The following is a 22,087-nucleotide window of genomic DNA, read 5'->3' on the forward strand; positions in this document are numbered from 1 at the left end:
TTAGTGGGGAAATATATTTATTTATTATTCAGAATGCGCATTTGGAAGGGAAATATATTAATAAACATTTCAGCAGGTTGAAGATAATTAATGTTTATGCAGAGAATATGATTAATTGTTTAAAAAACATTTCGCAGCCCTAAAATGTAGTAATAATATGCGTTTTCACAAGAAGCTCTCTGTATATAAGTGCGCTGAACGCTGACCGGAAACGCTCGAGCCGTAATAAGTAGAAAGCGGAAGTAGCTGTGCAAGTAGTCCATTCTAAATGTTGATGAATTTGGGTATTCTAAATCAGTGGTTCTCAAACCTGTCCTGGGGACCCCTTACCGCTGCACATTTTTTATGTCTCCCTCATCAGACACACCCAATTCAACTCTTGCAGTTTCTACTAATTAGTTGATTAGTTGAATCAGGTAGATGAGGGAAACATGCAAAATGTGCAGTGGTGAGGGGTCCCCAGGACAGGTTTGAGAACCACTGTTCTAAATGAGTGAGGGAGTCCCTGCAGCTGGTAATTTGCATAAACACGGCCACACTTTGTCCATTTAAGTGATCACATCCCCTTACACGTCCCCTCTTTTCTTCTTGAACAAAAATGTTTGGCCTAGAACAAATTTTTCGTATATTTACAGTAAATAAATTTTAGTGCCCAATTGAATCATGACTTTTAGAATATTTCTGTGCTTGTCGGGAAAACTGTTAAGTTGGTTGTCTTTCTAAACAGAATATTACAAAAATGTATCAAAAACATGTTGCCAGATCTTTGTTCAAAATGGAGAATCTCTGTTATTGTTAAATGAAATGGTGTCTTAATGCATTTGAGTTTCAGTATCGTCATGTGACATTCCATAGAGAAATGTCTTAAACGATTGCATAATTCTTTCAAGTTTAACAGGTTATTCAATTTTTCTTGTGATAAAGTATGTTTACAAGTTGCTTCATTCATAAAACGTCATTAAAATAAAAAATGAACTGAAGAAATAAAATAAAATTAATTTCATAAAATGATTCCATGAGGGGAACCCATAAAAGGTTCTATATATGAAGCACCTGACAGAACCCTTTATGGTTCTATATAGAACCTTTTCTTCTAAGAAGGACAAAAAAAAGGAACACACACCAGACATTACAGCTACATGTTTATAAGCCTGTATTGCTTTGACAAATAAAAACCCTGCTTTTTGTGTGCATTGATTGCTATTAAGAAAATAGTTTTTACCATTAACTAATATCACTTAAACTTGCAGAATCATGAGATGAAAATATGTGGATTATTACATATATGTGGAATATTACCTATAATACTTTTTATGGTTTTATATAGTTACATTTTTTTAACCCAATGAAACTGATGAAATTCACTACACCTAAAACTATTACTAAACATTTAATTTAGAATGTTGAACATCAAATACTAAAGGTTATATATTAGTCCCATGCCCTAGTAGCCTCCATACAAACAATATATCTTCAGCCTCTTGCATAATAGTCTCAAGAAACTCATTTAAAGAATTATTGAAGAACTGCTTAGTTGTAGCAACTCATGACATAAAAAAGCATTGTTGAATAAAAATGTCAGACCTTTACAAACCATTTGCAGAGCATGAGCAAATGTACTAACCTTGATATCTGAATTATACAGAAGCTCAGACTGTCCATATATCTAAGGGATCAGCACTGTCCTCTACCTGACTTAAATAATGTACTACAACTGGAGCTTCAAGTATAATAACCTAAATTTGTAATTCTGTCCACAGAAAAAACAAAACAAAGAGAAAAGAGAGGACTTGGTGTGTTGTAACCCACTTTCTTTAAAGGCTGCTACTGTAGATGACAATAAAATATTTTAACAAAAAGGTCAACAAAAGGCATGTGAAAAAATGTATACACAAACATTTCTTTTCTCAATTAAACATTATTAATGACTCTATATATGATAACAGTATGTCATACAGTTGATTAAGTAGTATTAAAAAAAAGAAGAAAATTGCTATTCCAATGCTAGGAAGTGGCTGGTATAATTATTGTCAAGTCTTTATTTTTAGAAGTAAAATAGTCCACTTGTCTGCCTTCACATGACACCAATTTTGGGTCTTTGCTCAGGCTGTTCTTTTGGTTTCTCCGGCAATGGCGAATGACAGCAACTGAGAACAGCAGGAGAGAGCTTGAGATCAGAGCGAACCCACTCAAAAAGAATGTTGCTGTGTAAGTCCCTGTGGTGTCAACCAACCAACCTATGGAAAAAAAAAAAAAAAATCTTGAGAATGTTGTTGACTTCCACAGAAAATATTTTTACTCATCACTCAGTGTGACAAAGTTCCATTATAATGTTTATTATAATAGAACTTTGAACTAATAAAAAAGTAAAATAATTTGTGGCTTTTACCTCCAATGGGTGGGCTGACCAGATAGGGAACAGCGTGGAGGAAGTACACAACCCCGAGAGCTGAAGAGAGGTATGTTGTCCCTACAACATCTGATGTTACCACAGGAATAAGGGCAACATAAGCTCCATCAAAGTATCCATAGAGCACAGAGAAGGGTACCAGCAAGACAAATGTGTGTAAAAGGGGGATAAAAAGACAACATAGTCCCTCCATTCCCACTGCAAACATGTAGCATATATTCCTGTACTTCTTCAGACACCTGGGAGAGATACAGAAAGAGTTAGTCAGCATGATCAGAAGCAAATGATTGACATTCACTATCTGTTTGCCTATAAACTGAGCTTTTTTTAGCTTAATTTTAATTGACAGAAATTATTTCAGTTTAATGAATGGTTTACAAATTCCAACATATTTTCCTTACACGTTGAACACATGTATACACATCTTAACCTGATAGCGTTCCACTGTACCAAGATATACCTTTCAAAAGAGATCAAAACATGTATATACTCCAAATGGTTCAAGAACAGCATGCAATTTACTTTAGGTATGCCTTTTTGGTGTTTAGGCAAATTTTACAGGAATACTAAGGGGTTCCCTTACGTAAAAAAAAAAAAAATACATTTCCCTAAATATGAATAAACAAATAATTTAATGGTATATTTGAAAATATACAGAATATATTGTATTACAATGCCACTTGCCACTTTCATACATAAAAAAAAAAAAAAAAAAAAAAAAAAAAAAAAAAAAAATTTACTAATATATCATAATTGTAACGGATGGGATGGGACAGAGGTGGAGGCTTTAATATGATGAGTGTAGTTGTACAGGCAGAGGGTCAAACACCAGCAAACAGAAACAGAGAGGCAAGGCAAAAAGAGTAATCCAAAACACAGGCAAAGGTCTAGGCAGGCAGCAAACGATCATAAACAAGGAAACAGTCCAGGGTCAAAAACACAGGCTAGGCAAGGCAAGGCAAGGCAAGGCACAGAACAAGGAACACAGAGACAAGGTCGGATACAAGGCTAAACAATACTCAGAGGTGGAACAGGTGGCGGGATGGAGGGCCAGGATCAGGGGGCAGGACCATGGAAAGGAAGACGGCCTGGAAACTGAAACAGGGCAGACGACCAGGGCGAAGAAGGCTGGACAGACGACCAGGAACAGACTTGACCCCCACGGTAGAGCAGACGACCACCAAAGCAGTTCAGATGGGCTTGAAGACCCCCCACGGCAGAGCAGATGACCACCATTGCAGCTCAGATTGGCTTGAAGACCCCCACGGTGGAGCAGACAACCACCACTGCAGCTCAGACGGGCTTGAAGACCCCCACGGTGGAGCAGACAACCACCACTGCCACTCAGATGGGCTTAAAGACCCGCACGGTGGAGCAGACGACCACAACAGCAGATCAGGTAGCACTGGGAACCAACATGGCTGAACAGGAGAAACTGAAACATGAAGCACAGAGAGGTTAGCATTGGCCACTAGGGCCATGACAGTACAGACAGGGAGCTCAGAAAAGCCCTCCAGGGCTCTGACTGGAACGTCCTCTCTGGTCATGTAGCGGGGAGCAGACAGTTCAGGAACAACCTCTGTGGTTGTGTTGAGGCAGACAGCAAACTCAGAAACCACCTCCATAGTCATGTCAAGGCAGACAGGAAACTCAGGGACAAACTCCATGGTCATGTTAAGACAGGAAACTCAGGGATGACCACCGTGGTCGTATCCAGGCAGACAGGAAGTCCATAGCCCATGAGGCTGGGTTCTGGGACCGCGGAAAGACTCAGGAGTGGACTCACGGACTGATGTGGACTCTGGACTGGACTCATAGATTGAAGCAGGCTCAGGAGTGAACCCATGGGCTGGATCAGGCTCTGGAGCGGATTCATGGACTGGAGCGGGCTCTGAAGCAGATTCATGGACTGGCGCAGTCTCTGGGGTGGATTCATGGACTGGAATGGGTTCTGGAGCGGATTCATGGACTGGAGCAGTCTCTGGAGCAGATTCATGGACTGGATTCGATGTGTGTGCAGCCCACAAACACCAAATGGCTGTGGCCATAACGGCCAGCACTGCAATCTCTGAGGGCTCAGGCGTGGAAGCCATCTTGGCTGAGACGTGACAGGGCTCTGGAGGATCAGCTGTGACATGACTAGACTCACGAAGATCAGCATTGATTTGCCTTGGCTCACGACAATCAGCTGAGACTTGAGGGGGCGTTATCGTCGCCGCCATTTTGCCAACGGGCTCTGCTGTCGCCACCATGATGTAAGCACGCTTCGGTGCGACCGCCATTACTGGCCTGAACGCGATATCATCTACCTCCTCCGTGAGGCCCACAGTGAACAGAGAGCCAACAGTCAGAGCAAAATCCAAAAAACATCTCAGTGATGAACGCGGACCCTCTCGTCTAAGCTTGGACTGTAGAGGTTGATTAATGCCATCACAAAAAAAGAATTGCGCTAAAAATTCACGAACATAGTTCTCCAGAGATCGTGGGCCTTGTCTAAGGGCTAACAAAATTCTTGCTATGTCCATACCTGGCCAGTGTTCCTCAGAAAAGCTGCTGGATCCTTGGTGAGGCTGAGTATTCTGTAACGGATGGGACGGGACAACAGAGTTGGAGATCCACGTGCAGGCTTTATTAATATGATGAGCGTAGTTGTACAGGCAGAGGGTCAAACACCAGCAAACAGAAACAGGAAGGCAAGGAAAAAAAAAAAAAGAGTAATCCAAAACACAGGCAAAGGTCTAGATCTCAGAGGTCGCGTTAATCGAAAATTTTCCGTCATTGATGGAATTTTTTTAAAAGTGACGGAAAAAATCTGCAGTCCGTCCGTCATTTTGACTGATTATGTAGCTTGTAACTGTAATTCCCACCCCTGTCCAGTAGGTGGTGAGTGCGCTCCAGTGTGACAGCAGAGCCAGTGTTGCCAAGTCCGCTTATTATAAGCGACTTTGGGCTTGTTTTTCTGTAAAGTCGCTTACAAATATTGGTAGTCGCGGGTCACATTTTTTTGGGCTTGTTTCTAAAGTGTAGTTGCTTATTTGGGCTTGATCCCAGCTTCATAATAAGTTGTCAAGCAGATATTTTCTATATGTTATTTAAACGTAGCCTGTTCTCTCTGTCCCTCCCCTTTCCCCATACACACAGGAGACAGCAGAGTTTTTTCCCACCCACATCCTGCTTCTAATTGGCTCTGACCCAGATGGCAACGAGTACTAGCCAATCAGAGGCAGAGCAGGGCAATCTGTTTTTTTCTGGTTAGGAAAACGTCTTCAGTGAGTGACAAACTTTAAATGAATGCGCACGCGAGTTGCGACTGATGGTGACTGACTGGACTGTAGGAGAGTTTTTTGGAGGAACAAATGCCTGGGACAAAGTGGGCGAAATACAGGAAGAAATATAACAAAGACTGGGAGAAAGAGAAAGGAGTAAAAGAATGGATTAAACCCATCGTGGGGGACGATTTAAAATGTTAAATAATGTTAAAAGGTGGTTTAACTCCCTCTTGTGGTCATTGTCCTGAAGCTCAGGGGGGAGAAAAATAAATAAACTGCGCACAGTTTACCAATCTGTCCACATGGATGTAAATTGACAATCTGTACCCACAGTTTAAAATCCGTCCCCACGGATTGTAAAACCGTGCACACAATTTATTTATTTTTCTCTTCCCGGAACCTAGGGGGGCTCTGTAGAAAAAGTTGCTTGTTTTGGGCTTGTTTTCACAGGCCTGGTTGCTTATTTGTCTCGCGAGATCTGGCAACACTGAGCAGAGCATGAGTTTAGTCTCCAGAATAAAATGAAAACGATGCGCTTGATTACACACAGACGAGCACCCAGTTTAAGTCAATTTTATAATAAAAAAGTTACTTATGCATGCTTACTTAAGTTTTATTATTTTTCTTGCTGACTATAAGTTTATGGTCAACAAATGGCTTTTCTGAGGTATAACATTACATGACATTGTTTGCAACACTGATTGAACTGACGTGATACAGATTTCGGTAAGCTACTGTATCTTTCAACATATTTTTTGATTTTCATTCATGTTTATTTCGTTCTGTGTAGTAAAGAGGAAAGGATGATCACATTCACTCCCAATCCTTTACAAGTGTTCAAGATGAAAACTGAGAAGTGACTCTTTAACTTTCTTTTCATAATATAAATAAATAGCTATGCATATTTGCTTATCCTGTAAGTTTATGTTTTTGCCGATTTATTAAAAAAGAAAAACTGAAATATCACATGGTCGTAAGTATTCAGACCCTTTGCTCAGTATTTAGTAGAAGCACCCTTTTGAACTAATACAGCCATGAGTCTTTTTGGGAAAGATGCAACAAGTTTTTCACACCTGGATTTGGGGATCCTCTGCCATTCCTCCTTGCAGATCCTCTCCAGTTCTGTCAGGTTGGATGGTAAACGTTGGTGGACAGCCATTTTTAGGTCTCTCCAGAGATGCTCAATTGGGTTTAAGTCAGGGCTCTGGCTGGGCCGTTCAAGAACAGTCACGGAGTTGTTGTGAAGCCACTCCTTCATTATTTTAGCTGTGTGCTTAGGGTCATTGTCTTGTTGGAAGGTAAACCTTTGGCCCAGTCTGAGGTCTTGAGCACTCTGGAGAAGGTTTTCGTCAAGGATATCCCTGTACTTGGCCGCATTCATCTTTCCCTCGATTGCAACCAGTCGTCCTGTCCCTGCAGCTGAAAAACACCCCCACAGCATGATGCTGCCACCACCATGCTTCACTGTTGGAACTGTATTGGACAGGTGATGAGCAGTGCCTGGTTTTCTCCACACATACCGTTTAGAATTAAGGCCAAAAAGTTCTATCTTGGTCTCATCAGACCAGACAATCTTATTTCTCACCATCTTGGAGTCCTTCAGGTGTTTTTTAGCAAACTCCATGCGGGCTTTCATGTGTCTTGCACTGAGGAGAGGCTTCCGTCGGGCCACTCTGCCATAAAGCCCCGACTGTGATCTTTGGGTTCTTCTTTACCTCTCTCACCAAGGCTCTTCTCCCCCGATAGCTCAGTTTGGCCGGACGGCCAGCTCTAGGAAGGGTTCTGGTCGTCCCAAACGTCTTCCATTTAAGGATTATGGAGGCCACTGTGCTCTTAGGAACCTTAAGTGCAGCAAAACATTTTTTGTAAGATCTGTGCCTTGCCACAATTCTGTCTCTGAGCTCTTCAGGCAGTTCCTTTGACCTCATGATTCTCATTTGTTCTGACATGCACTGTGAGCTGTAAGGTCTTATATAGACAGGTGTGTGGCTTTCCTAATCAAGTCCAATCAGTATAATCAAACACAGCTGGACTCAAATGATGGTGTAGAACCATCTCAAGGATGATCAGAAGAAATGGACAGCACCTGAGTTAAATATATGAGTGTCACAGCAAAGGGTCTGAATACTTAGGACCATGTGATATTTCAGTTTTTCTTTTTTAATAAATCTGCAAAAATGTCAACAATTCTGTGTTTTAACTTAAAACTTAGAACTTAAATGATTTTAGCAAATGGCTGCAATATAACAAAGAGTGAAAAATTTAAGGGGGATCTGAATACTTTCCGTACCCACTGTATATGTGATCAGATATGGTACTAAATGTATATAAATATATTGCAGATATTAAATATATATCAGATACTGCTGATGCAGTATAAACACAAATAGAGAAGCATATAATGTAATATATTTCTTATATTTTATAATTATTTACATTATAAATGTTTCATATTTTTTAAAGTTAGTTAACAATAGCACATACTAAATGTACTAAGTATTTAGTGCATGTACTAAAGTATTTAACAAAGAGACTATTCACTGAGCTGAAGAGCGCACAGCCATTACTTTTTAAATAAAGTAATTATAGTTTTAATGGTGTTTGGCCAATCGACAACCTCTACTCTTTGGCACAATGATAACCCCAAAAACTCACACATACCAGAAAACCTTTTGAATTCCAAAATAATAGAACATTAAACACTAACAGATCTACCCCAATATTAATATTGAGAAAAACACATGAAATAACACTTAATTTTTAACATTTACTCTCCTTTAACAGTCAGAAGCAAAGCATGCTGGGAACTAGAAATCTGCTGTAACTCATTTCGTGAATGTGTATATATGTGTGTACATGCATTCACATTTATATGGGAACATGTATGTGCAATATATGTACGCAAAAAAGTATAAAACTTAGTGAATATTACATGTAATGCGATTTTTGTCTTAATTTCTAAATATTTTATATACCAATATATAGCCATACATGGTCAATGCATATATTGCAGTATATTGAAAAATATAAGCACTAGTTTCCCATATATGTAATATATTGCGCAGTATATTTCCATATATTTTTATTTCCATTAGGGGTTAAACATTATTAATAAACTTTTAAAGGTTTTAAATAACATTTCTAAAGGTTTAAATTCATAATTCATTAAAGAATTTATCTTATATTAGGTGTATTAACATCACTGTATTAAGATCTGGACAAAGAAATTGTGTCATGTCAATGTCCCAGCTGTTTATTGGATAACAAAATCTGTGCTTAAAGTTTTTTCTTTTTTGATAAATAGGTCTGAAGAAAAGAAAAACAAACAAAATGTGGCTCAGTCAATAAATGACCTATTCCTGTTTTTGACTGTAATGCAATACTAACACTGCACAAAACAACATACCTCCTGTCAGTGAGCCAGCCAAATGTGATGTTTCCAACGATGTCAATGACCCCTAGAATGGACATCAGGAAGGCAGCATGCTGATGACCAACACCTACATCCAGCGCGTACGGCACTAGGTACACAAACGGCAGACTGCACCCACTGGCCAGCAGCAGGAAAGAGCCTGCCAGCACCAGAAAGTCAGGCATGAGCAGGAAGTTGTATTCTTGCATGGACTGAAGGCAGCGCTGTTTAGCATTCACTTCTAATTTATCGCCTGCAGCCTTCCCCGTATGAACGCCATTTACTGCGGGCGGCTTAATGCTATACCCACACTCTGAGTCCACTGGAAGAGGACAGGCCTCCTCTTCCTTTAGAATGATGGGCCGTAACAGAGCTCCACAAACACACAGGTTAGACACGAAGCCCCCTAAAATGAGGAGGGCCCCACGCCATGAATAGTGTTCGATTAGCAGCTGTACTACTGGGGCCAGGATGAAGGTCCCGATGCCACTGCCAGACATGGCAATGCCATAGGCCAAAGCCTTCCTCTCACAGAAATAGATCCCGACCATGGCAATAGCTGGAGTATAGCAAAGGGCGAAGCCAAGCCCTAAAAAAGAGGAATATAAAATAAAACTGTAAACATGCTGAACTTGCTACATACCAAGTGCAGAATATGGGTCTGTAGGTCAGTGTTTTAGGGGTCTTACCAGTTACCACTCCCAGGGTAAGGTAAAGATATTCCAGACTTGTGGCGAAGGAGCTGAGGACTAGTCCTATTGAGGCCAGGAATCCTCCTAGTATTACAGCTACGCGGCATGACAACCGATTCCCAATCAGGCTTCCGAGTGGAGCTGTAAAAGTAAAGTGAATAAACATGTAAGTTGTGCAAGTCATACTGAACAATATGTAAAAAATGATGATGATGAAAGTCATATTTAAATAATATTTAATGTAAGCCGGGCTTCCATCCATGTACACTACAGTGTGGAAATTAAGACTTTTTACTTTTAAATGAATACTTTTATTTAGCAAGGATGCATTCAATTCTTTAAAGGTGACAGTAAATTGACAGCTGTTGTTTTGAAATTCTATTTATCAAAGAAATCTGGAAAAACAAATATCATGGTTTCTACATAATTAGGCAGCACCACTGCATGTTTTCGACATTGCTTACTAGAAGAAATGTTTCTTCAGCACCAAAACAGCATATTAGAATAAACTGTGAAGTATCATGTGACAATGAACACTAGAGTATTTGCTACTGAAACTTCAAAGTTTTGAACAGTAGTGTATTTTTTAACTAATTTGAAGATATTACATAATTCTCAGATAATTGGTCACTATTACTGCCTGGGAATTGCTTGACAACATATTACAACATATATGATTTGCAACTATGTGCTTACAGAAACCTCTGAACAGCATGGCCCCCTAAACAAATCAGCCTTGTGGTAAAAAAAGAACATGTCAGCCAAACACAATATTGGAAAGCTTTTTGTAATAACAGCATTTCTTACGTCTTTTGTTTACTAGTCAGCAGCCTAAAGATGGCCTTTCCTTAACGATGTAATTCTTAAGATTGCTGTACTGTCAACAGCAGACATCACCAGGTGTAAGGAAAGCAAACAGGCCTGTTTTTTTGGGTCAAGCTTGCGACACTGGCGTGTCCTCTCAAGATGTTCGCTGTGTGTTGCTGACTTCAAGAGAACTCCCACAGACTGCAGGTCTTTCTTAATTTCTTATGCAACAGTATTGTCTCAGATGTGCAGAACTTTGTAACTGAGTTCTGCAGATGGAAACCCTATTTCAGACTGGCCTATGATGATGACTGTGATACGCCAATGTGTGATGGCTTTAGTGTTCAGTATGATCATTACGTACCACAGAGCATGGTTGTGCAGTCCACTAATGAATGAATCCATGCTGTCCCAGAGTAATCTCTTGCAAAGTGCATCTGAAACTCAACAAAGAATATGGAGATGCATCTGGAAAAGAGAAAATTACAAAACAACTCTGATCAGACAGAACACAAACACACAAAAAAGTTTGTGGTCTTTAAAGGACCGTATTGTGACACTTCAGCCTAACAACACGCTTTAAAGTCCAGTGCCATTCACAGCAAGTTAAAATGAACAGATTGTGGGTGTCTGGATATGAAAGACTGAGACGAGGTAATGAGGCACAAGCCTCTGCAGTGCCTGTTCTGCACCTGAACAAACAAAACTAGATCACCAGGCAGGTCACTCGGGTCAGAGCACTCAGTATGGGTATGACAGCCAGCAACTCACGTCTTTAGCCACTGAGACAGACGTGTCTGGCCATCAGCCATTAAAGAAGGAGATGTCATTCAGTCAACCATTCCACAGTCAGTGTGAAAACACCATTGGCTTGAATAACACACACATACTTGGATGATAAGAGCTTTTTAAGGGGTTAAGGGTAGAGAAGAGAATATCCATAAGATAAAGAAGAGATTAAAAAGGCACATTTTCTGTCTGAAAACCACTGGCTGCACTTTAAGCTCAAAAAGAGTTTCATCATCTGGTACTCCTTGGGTTGATTATCACCACTTATCTCAGCAGGACTTAGGAAATGGTCAAAAGAGTGCTTATTTCAGAGGTGAGGTCAAATTAACTCTTTTGTTCTCACCAGCCCGCTTGCAATTTCATCCTAGTAAATGTTATTAGCAGCTTTGCAGACCTGTTCATCAGGTTCTCGCATTTCACACGTTGCACCTATACATTTTAATTACAGGGCTTAAGCAACACAGTCAGTTCGTCGGCACATTCACTGCCTGAGGAGGAGCTCAAAATATCTAAATGGAACAGCTTGTCCAAAGCAGTATAAAAGGAAGACGTTACCTGTTTAACATATTATATATTATAAAAGAATATTTAAGTTTTATATATATATATATATATATATATATATATATATATATATATATATATATATATATATATGTAATATTTTTAAAAGAGGTAAAGTCTTCCCTTTTTGTAGCAACAAATGACACTTACAACAGCACAAAATAAACACACACAAAAAAAAACTCCTTCTAAGAGGCCAATAGATGTAAAAACAACACTGTGTTATCTATATCCATTTGTGAACGCCTAAAAGTTGTTTTTAAGTCTGTCAAATGTAACCTGACCTCAAAGCTGCAGCAGAAACACCAGATAGCTCTTGTCACTTTGTGAACCAATGACTCATTCTAGGTAATTCTCGGAGTGGAATGAACTAAATATAGTGTTCTGTTGTGCCTCATGTACTGTACTATACAAGAGTATGTACTATTTGACAGGTTAAACTCATTTGAGGAACAAATCCAGACATTTTTAAGGACAGAAGGTTTACAAGATTGTGTAGAGAAAATGCAATAGACTTTTCCCCATGGATCTGACTTTTGACCTGGTATGTCTCTTGCTTCCCTCTCCTCTGTTTGTTCTTATTGGATTTTTCATGTATATTTGCATTATGTGTTGTTGTTTTTTTAAATTCAGTAAAAATTTTTGGTCACAAAAAAAACGAGTGACGTTATTCTTTAGCTATTGATTATCACCAAGAAATCGGTCAGTTAATAACCTGTGGTTTAATTATGGCTGAAAACAAAACACTATATATCAAACTGTTCTAGTTCTATACAGGTATGAGCAACAGCATACATGCTCCAAAAAGCTTACCTCGTAACAGCTCTTGTGCAAACAGTTACCACAAAGCACCCAGCCACAATCATCCATCCCCAGCCTCCATCCGGAGGAAGGACCCCTCCTTTCTTCCTTTCCTGTGCCATGGAGTCTGTCCTTCCCACTGCTTTTATTTCCCTCAAACTCCAAAACTCCCAGTCCCAAACACACGTTGCACCTCTCTGCCGCCACACTCACTGGTCATGGAATTCCTTCTGCAGATGTGAGGCCCGGTCAGTGACTCCGCTGAGCGAAAGATGACACACACAGCAAAACAGGCAGGAATAAGTAACAAGCTCAGCTAAAATGATCAACAGGCACGCTGGGTGATGCACGTCTTCTGTAAGTACTGTAAACCAGGTTTGGGGCTCCTTTTGGGTCTTACAAATGATTCACAGTGAAAAGTGAAATGATGCATGACTGCATTAATGGGAAGTGTTTCTGAGAGAGAGCTCATTAACTGACGGGTTGCCATATTAACTTGAGACCTTGCAGTCTGCCTTCCTGACCCTTCTGACACTTTTGACCCAATTGAAAAGCTGATCTATTCTTTCAAATTATTTTAAAAATAATTTTTGGAATTCTTGTTTTTGATGTCCTAAAGTTAGATGGAAATGAACATTTATTAATATGTTTAATAATTTAAAATGTATTAATAAGTTTAATGAATAATAATTAAACAATAAACATTTATTACATTTTAAAATCAAAAGTTCACCTTTTGATTATTATTGTTGCCTCTAGTAATTATGTGTCTGATTTTTAATTTCCAACCTATGGGTTCATTTTAATCCAGTCATAGGGTTATTTTAAACAATAGTTGGGTTAAATAAAACTGCCCAGATTTGGGCAAACATTTAGCCCAATTGCTGGGTTAAAACCACCCAATCACTGGGTTTTCAGAGTGTGCAATGTGCTTTGACATACACAATGTACACTGTCAGGATAAGACGATTCAATTTTTTTTTTCCCTTATTATGCAACTGAACTTGTAGTTTATGAGTCTTCTAATCTATATATCAGCCGACTGTGTGAACAGTTCCAATTCCACATTGTTTCACTGCAGCATGAAAAACACACATCAACTCAGTTGATTTCTTTGAAATTGGGCTTGTCTAATTGTGACAACTGATGATTTCTGGGCTTATGCCCTCCTCCTCTCCCTCTATTCAAAGTATGCCTTGTCAATATTTAGTGAATTATATGCAAATTATATGTGTGTCTCATGCTAGGACTTGCATGTAAAGAACAGCATTGGTGGATTCACAGTGGTTCCCTTCAGAAGTTGTCTAAAGGGTGGGGGGTGGATATTTTATTACATCTGGCACAACACAACATCTATTATTAGGCCTACTATTTTGTAGAGATTTATTCTTGAGAATTGTTAACATTTATATAATTTGTGAAATAAATTATTTGTAAAATAATAATAAAAATATAAAATATAGAATACAGCAAATGCTATGGAAATATGAGAATAACAATAATAATAATGTAAGAAACTGAGAAAAGATTTCGTTGTTTTTTTTGTTTGTTTTTTTACTGCGGAAGAGGCTATAAGTTCACCAACGTCATTTGCTTCTAGAAACCAGATGTTTGAAAAACTTCTCAAAGAGGTAAATTGAGGCACTTACCATTTTCTAAAACAACCGCAGACACGGTCCAAACATTCCCCATTCAACTCTTCTGCAATGACATGAACTGGTCCAGACGTTTGAAACTCTTCTGCGCATTAGTTTAATTGAGTTGGTGCAGCATGTTCATGTTCATCATCCTGCGGCTTCCACAAGTGAACAAGTTTGCAGCTGCGGGAACATCACGCCACGATTGGCTACTTGAACGTGTTAAAGCGTGCGAGCAGTGAACCTATTTACCTCTGTCTCCACTCCCCCTTACACGTGAAAAGAAAATTATGCAAGTAGCCTAAGCATGGCTGGGTATCGTGAGGATTTCCTTCTCTCACTTGAAATACTGGCTGCTTGGAAGTTGCCCCTGTGGTTGTGGAAGAACAACGCCACTGTTTACAAACATGCTCAACATCGGTTTTACCATTTAATACGTAGGCCAACTATCTATTATTTTTATGTTGCTACTAGGCCAGCCACATTTCTAGCCAAGCCTACTGGTAAATAAATTCTTCATTAGACACGCGATGATGATGTCAGCCGTTCATCATTGCAGAATTTTATTATTTATTATTTATTATTTATTTTATTTTTTATTATTATTATTTTTATTTTTTTCATTTTCACTACGTCCATAATTGAGACGTAATTGCGTGTATAAAACAGGCCGCGGTGATAAAAAATATTAAAGTCCCCATAAAATCAAAATGGTCAATTCTTATTTTTTATATTGAATATTGTAGCATTCATTTAAATGATTTATTCGTGCACATCATTATTTTTTTTCCTCTTGCAGCAACATTTCTTCACTGATGACGTGTTTACTATGGCGAAGGCGGGACGACCTGTCAGTCACATGAGGTTGCAGCCATAGAGATAGAGCGCATTTAGGCCAGGCCCACACCGGGGGGAAAACAATCCAACTGTCTCCATTGACTTTGTATTGCGTTAAACTGCCTCCTTGTCATTTCTGACTTATAACAAAAAACAGAACAATGCCTTAAAGCTGCTGTGTGACAAGGTGTACAGCAAACAAACGAAGCTGCCGAACCGTAAAAGCCAGCCTTTAAGGAGACAAAAGTGGATACAGGCAATAAAATGTGAAGCATCAGCAGGAAGAATGGGTAAATTTTGGGATCCTGACACTCAGTTTGCCTCAGTAAGCCTACATGTGCAGTAAACATTTAGTCACTGTTAAGTCAAATATCCAAATGTCAGTTTTATAATATTATTTCATATAATTTTCATATAATAATATTTCATGTCGCTGATTACGTTACCCTCCAGTGGGCATAGTTCTAATATAGTAATATAACATGTTAGTTTTTTGGGTCAACAGCTTAAAAAACGTATGGGTTTTTGGTTCTATGATTTTTTAGCTTGTTTTCTGTACACCTTGCCACATAGCAGCTTTTAGACATTGTTCTGTTTTTTTGTTATAAGTGAGAAATGACAAGGAGGCAGCCTCACGCAATACAAAGTCAATGGAGATGGTTGGATTGTCCCCCCACCCAGATTATGATTCAGATTATGACGCGTGTCGCTCTATAGACCTTTTGGAGCCCCGTCCATTTTCAGCGCTGCGCTTGTTGTGTTCTGTCTTCCAGTTTGTAATTCCACAGCATGAAGGTAAGATCTTACGGATGTATGTATGAACTGCTAGTTTTTAAATATTCCCCGGCTACAGACATTCGTTGTGACATCCGCTTCAAACATTACATTGCTCATTATAACTTTTGTTAACTCTACAGTAGGCCTAAGTAAATCCACTTCACCAGCTAATTACTCTTCGACAGTGATGCCACAGAAATATACAGAGCTACCGCAAGAAGACCAAGTTCAAAGACAAAATTCTAAAGATGACTGCTCACTTGTTTCTCAGGCACATTTTTTTTCTTGTTGAAGTCAAGAAGCCATTTCACTTGTATATTGTCACAGAAGGGAAGTAGAGACTATCGCAACTTTAATTTCACATTGACTTTGAATGACATTTTTAGTTTCCCGGTTTTAGTGATATAAAGCATTGCCATGGAATCAGTGAATATTAGAAAATATCAGCTGGATTCCCCGGCTGACCAATCAGTAATAAAGGGTTAATTCAACCAAAAATGAAAAATTCTGTTAGCATTTAATCTTCAAACTCATAAGACTTTTGTTATTCTTTTAGTTTAGGCTTTTATTTACACAAAAACACTGATCAATGCACATACATAGAGCACATCAAATATGGTCAGTGAAAGCTCAAACATGCTTGCATGATGCATTACCAGTGAGGTTTATTCTCACAAGCAAGTATGGTCCAGAAAATTCTTAATTTGTGTTTGACGAAGAAAAGTCTTATGGGTTTAGAAAGGCAGGATGGTAACTGATGACAGAATTTTCATTTTTGGCTGAACTATCCCTTTAAGAATTGTAGTCAGCTAATAGTAGCACACCTTAAGACAAATACGCTTTTCACTACACCCATAGTGTACAAATACTTTAGCTGAAATAATAGTTTGTTAAGTTAATACAATAATAATGTTAAGTTAATACTTGTTCAACACAATTACTGTTTTACTGTTTTCAGTTTATTTTGATAAATAAAATAGTTAATTTTTGTTCAGTAAATATACTGTCAATAAAATATGTTCATTTTAAAAATACAGTAACAATATTATTTAAAAAAAAAGTAAAGATTCTGAAAGCATTGAATGAGATTCCACAATAATTTAATATAGCTTTACAGTAGTACCAATAAATATATAATATGATTAATATTATTATTATTATCATCATATTATCATTATTAATATTATTGGCTTGTTTAACTTCCTTACCTTGTCTGTCCTCTTCTGTGTGACACATGTGTTGTTGAAAAACTGTTGCTTTAATTACCTTGAACAAAACTGGAAAACATTAACAAGACCTTTGTCTCAAAATATAGTCAATCATTTCAGTAATTCTCATTTGCTACATAAATCTACAATATTGAATATTAGATTAGCACAAAATCAACTTTGCGTTGCTGTTCATGATTGCATCAAGGATCAGCCAAATATTCCACAAGCATCATCAAAAGTGTTTTTGTAACATATAGTGGTTTAAATAAGAATAAAGTCAACATGTGCCTTTTCCCCTGGTGTGACTTTAGCTCCACTGTACCCTACCTATTAATTTAGTGCCTATATATTACTTTTGTCACTACCGTACATTTGCTTTGCTATTAAAAAACCCCAATAGTGACAAGTAACTATTTTAAATCTTAAAAAATGCACTTATTGACACATACTGACAAGGAAAAGAAAAAGTACTACATTAAATGAACAAGTAGTGCCTTAAATTGATACGTGGAATAAGTATTAGTAGGCTATATAACAGATAAATACTAGTATTTAATGATAGAGAACCCTCAGCATTGGTGCCCCCCAGGGATGTGTGCTTTCGCCTCTGCTCTTTTCAATATACACAAAATGACTGCACTTCCGCGGACTCATCTGTTATGATCCTGATCCTTTCATGTTATAAGCTGAGCACTGTAAATGTGCATTGTTGGTTTGTTCTAAACCAGTAACAAATTCCTTGTCTGCTCAGGCATACTTGGCCAATAAAGTTGATTCTGATGCATGTGTTTAAATATCCAAAAACTGGTGTAAGGGTTGATTTTGGGATGAAATTAAAGAAAATGAATGAAAAGCCATTAGACAAACCATTTCCCACAAAGAACACATTTATTAGATATTTACAAAATAGTTTATTGACAAATGAAGTTAGCTTTTCACATGATATAACTCAAAACCAATATAAAATCTCTTAGTGACATGAATTTCAGAGCTAGTATCGTGATCAGTTTATTCCTTATGAGGTGCAAGTAAATCAGGGGTTCCTGTACGATCAACATCAAATGTTACACTTAAAATTTGTGTAGTGATTCTGTTTGAGATTCATATGTGTGCTGAAACGTAAGTTAATTTTTTTAGTTTGGAATTATACTCATTCAGATCACATACATCAGACAAGTTTGTCAGGAGATTGAGGTCATTAATATGAGCATGGAATATTAACATCTAATTATCTAAAATGATATGATTTCTAAAGACAATTTAGCTCTAGAAAAAGCTTATAATTCAGTTGTAATGGCAATTCAGCATTTACAATTTAGAACATGCTTCCTGAAAACTGGGCATCAAACATGTACAGTTTGGGGCAGACAGAATACATTTATGAAAGGAGAGAAAGGTTTCGTACAATTTTTCAAATAGAGCAAAGAATGAACATGCATTGACATATGATCTGGTTTACAAGAACAAAACCTGATAAAAAGGCAATTTGACTACCTTAGATTGAGCGATTCATCCAAGTGCGACCCATCCAAGGAAATGTCACCCCTGTTCAGAAATCGCTTACATGCTTTGCATTGACTCAGTTAAAATACAATGTACCGACACATGCATTCAGTCTGCTGTGGCATAGGAAAAAGAAATCCCCCCTCCCCTCAAAAGAAACTGAAAACAAATACACTGTTAAGGATTAATGTACACAGTGACATCTGGATTTAGCATTAGCGACAATACACAGGATACAGAGATAAAGCCTTGTCTCCATTAAAAGGCACCCCATAATACTTGGAAGTTACTTTTGTGGCTCAGAGAGATGTTGGGGTGCCATTGTGCATAATCCAGTCATCCAAAGACAAAATGGCACCCCACTGCATAAGGCAATTCTAAGGACTGAGCAGAGGAAGTAAAGCATGAATCAACAGAGAGAAGGAAAAGACATAGAGGCAATGCACTTAATGTGCTGTTACATAAATTACAAGCAGCTAGAAGACACTTTCATATTAGCACAGGTCTGTTGTTGAGCTACAGTAACTGATGAACATGTAGTAGGTTGAGTACACGCACAATAGGTGATTATTTTTGATGGTCAATCCTCCAATAAAAATTAGATTATGGTATTATTCTTAATCCACAATTACTTCCTCAAAGAAGTTTTGGTCTTGCTTGCATTCATGATGATCATCTTAAAACCCTACAAATTACAAGCTTGAAAACTGTTTATCAGTGATGTAAAAAATAAAGGATTTAATGTCTTGAGTACATATTTACACTGCTGAAGCCAAATGAGAAAATGCAATTAGTAGAAAAGTAATTGCTGTCATACTGTGGCTCAAAGAGAGGGAAAGGCAATACTTTTTTTCTTGGAAGTGCTTATGTTTCTAATCCGACATATTTAGACAGATTATAGTGACTGGAATAACTATTTTGGAATTTATGATTCCAGCTTCAGGAACACATATTTAACATACATCGGGTTCTGAACAATAACCTTCACAGTTCACAGTCAGACCCAGCTGTACAGTATTAATACATCAACAGTTAAAAGGTGTTTAGGCATAAAGTTAGAGATCCTCACGTTGATACGTGAGAAAAAAGGCAAAATATTTTAACCAACAGACAATGTTTAAGCTGAAAATGTTTAAAGGATGAAGGCATTTGCAAGGAGGTTTGACAGTAAATATATATATAAGTCTTGGTTAGCAGTCTCTAATGAAACTTGAGACATCACTGCATAATGGCATGAATATGACAAGAGATGGTTTGTGCAAATGTTAAATTAAATAATAAAACAAAAAACATTATATACTACAGTGTATATACACAGGGTAAACTGTTAACACATTCAGATCAGAGAAATATTGGCATTAGGGACTTTAAAACCAAATAAAATTCTTCATGGTAAGAAAGGACTTCCTGTATGTAGTGAACTATGAGAATTCTCCATCTGATGAAGATACTGTTTTCCAGTCAATATTAACAATTTGGTCCCGACACAATCAGTCTTAGCTCAGGTGCATATGTTCACTGTTTGTTAGACAGACCAGTTAAAAGGAGGTAAAGATATCTTAGAAACTACAGCTACTCATGTCAACAATCTGCTAATTATACAAGGCCCAATGAAGATAAAACAGGTCTACCTAATGATTTTTTGCTAATTCTGTAAGTAATTGAAAAAGTACTGAAATTCAATTTGCTGTATTAAAAGATGTCAGATATATGAACTTGGACTCACGCTTTAGTGTCCAAAATGATTTTACGCTTAGTAATACAAATTAGCATTTTTAATGTAATCCAGATATGATGAATGCTCATATGTGACAAGAACAGGGAGAGCAAAGTCCCATTTAAATGACTTTTAAGGACTGCTCGTCTATATGGTTAATGAATGATAAATCTGATTTGCGGTTCCAAGCATGATTTGTTTAGAGGGGAAGGTTGTTTTTATACTGTCCCACTTATAAACATAATACTCACCTCCAAACCCTTTACACATGTTTATCACAATTATTTTCATAAAGCTCACAAACAGGGTGTAGAGGGAGTATACAGGCATTATAATTAGTGTCCTAAATCATCTTCCACTCAAAATATCAATAAACGGCAAAGCCAAAGCTGTGCTGGATTTATAGAAGCAGTGATGAGGCATAGTTAACATGAGGTGCAGCTCATCACACACTGAAAGTGCGTTGTTGTTGCGTAATTTCCTCTTGGTCACCTGCTTCTGTCACAAGCATAGAAGGGCCGTCGTGTCGATGATTTGAGGGGAAACGGAAACTCGGTCATATTATTAAATGGCTTTTTCTTATTAGAGGATGTGGCTTTCCTGAAATCTTACAGCAGCTTCTGGTTTGCAGGTTGGGTTTTCCTCAGTGTCTCAGGAGTCTTCAGTCATCTTTAGTAGCTCTAGGAAGGCACCAACAGCTCCAAAATATCCCTGCAGTACAGAAGCATTATTATATTATATTTATACATGCTCATTTCATATGGTATGATGTGGCATCTGTTAAGGCCTAATCTAATGATCAACTGATGGCTGATATTTTGATATACTGTATATATAGTATGTTCAAACATTTGGGATCAGTAAATATTTCTTCAAAAGTGATAGTAAAGTCATTTAAATTGTTACAGAAGATTTCTATTTGAAATCAATGCTATTTTTTTGTTGAATCCTGAATAAAGGAATGGTTTCCACAAAAATATTAAGCTGCACAATTGTTTTCAACATTGACAATAATAATAATAATGATAAGAAAAGTGTCTTGAGCACCAAATAAGCATATTAGAAGTATTTCTGGAGAACCATGTGACACTGAAGACTGGAGTAATGGCTGCTGATTTGCCACCAATATTTTTTATTGTAGAAACATTTCACAATAATACACTTTTTACTGTACTTTTAATCAAATAAATGCAGCCTTGGTGAACAAAAGAGAAAATATTAAAAACATTCTAAACATACATTTGAATAATAGTGTATAAAAAATATAGAATTTAATGATATATTTTGAGATGTACACAACATAGCTGAACCTAAATGGTTTATTTTACATAATATCTTCTCAAAGTGCACAATATTTGACAGCAGAAATCAACACTATCCACTGGCGTGTGGGTAGATTTTGGAACTTTTGGACACAAGGGGGAGCTAAAAAGTCCTGTTAATCAACAAAGCCATCATGCAGTGACAAGCACAGACTATTGCAAGGAAAGGAAAGACAGGTAAGTTAATATATTCAAATTAAACCTAAATAAATTTGTACAAACAGTACTTACACCTTGTTTGCTTCTAACATTATTTAAACATTTCTCATTTATTATATACCTATATATCTTATGAAGGCTACTCATCTGTTGTTGTTTTTTTAATAAATCCTAATGCAA

The 22,087-nt window shown here is 37.6% G+C and overlaps 2 protein-coding genes across 3 annotated transcripts in view; both read right to left on the reverse strand.

Moving 5' to 3' along the window:
• Positions 1–20,937, reverse strand: slc16a12b (solute carrier family 16 member 12b). Of its 2 annotated transcripts, none has more exons than XM_048169852.1 (7): positions 20,880–20,937; positions 12,757–12,844; positions 10,955–11,058; positions 9,781–9,924; positions 9,086–9,680; positions 2,390–2,649; positions 1–2,237 (listed from the first exon to the last, which is right to left on the reverse strand). In XM_048169852.1, the coding sequence occupies exons 1-7, from the start codon at positions 20,935–20,937 to the stop codon at positions 2,005–2,007; spliced, it is 1,482 nt and encodes a 493-aa protein (XP_048025809.1). In that variant the 3' UTR covers positions 1–2,004. The 2 variants fall into 2 exon arrangements, with proteins under 2 accessions (XP_048025809.1, XP_048025808.1); XM_048169851.1 differs by lacking the exon at positions 20,880–20,937 and adding an exon at positions 14,394–14,894 and having other exon boundaries at positions 12,757–13,005.
• Positions 18,076–22,087, reverse strand: part of pank1b (pantothenate kinase 1b) — a 10,212-nt gene continuing 6,200 nt past the window's right edge. The window contains 1 exon segment of the mRNA XM_048169853.1: positions 18,076–21,137. Coding sequence (XP_048025810.1) covers positions 21,078–21,137 — 60 coding nt within the window. The 3' untranslated portion in view covers positions 18,076–21,077.

The sequence above is a fragment of the Megalobrama amblycephala genome, linkage group LG20 (assembly GCF_018812025.1).
Source record: "Megalobrama amblycephala isolate DHTTF-2021 linkage group LG20, ASM1881202v1, whole genome shotgun sequence".
Lineage (NCBI taxonomy): Eukaryota > Metazoa > Chordata > Actinopteri > Cypriniformes > Xenocyprididae > Megalobrama > Megalobrama amblycephala.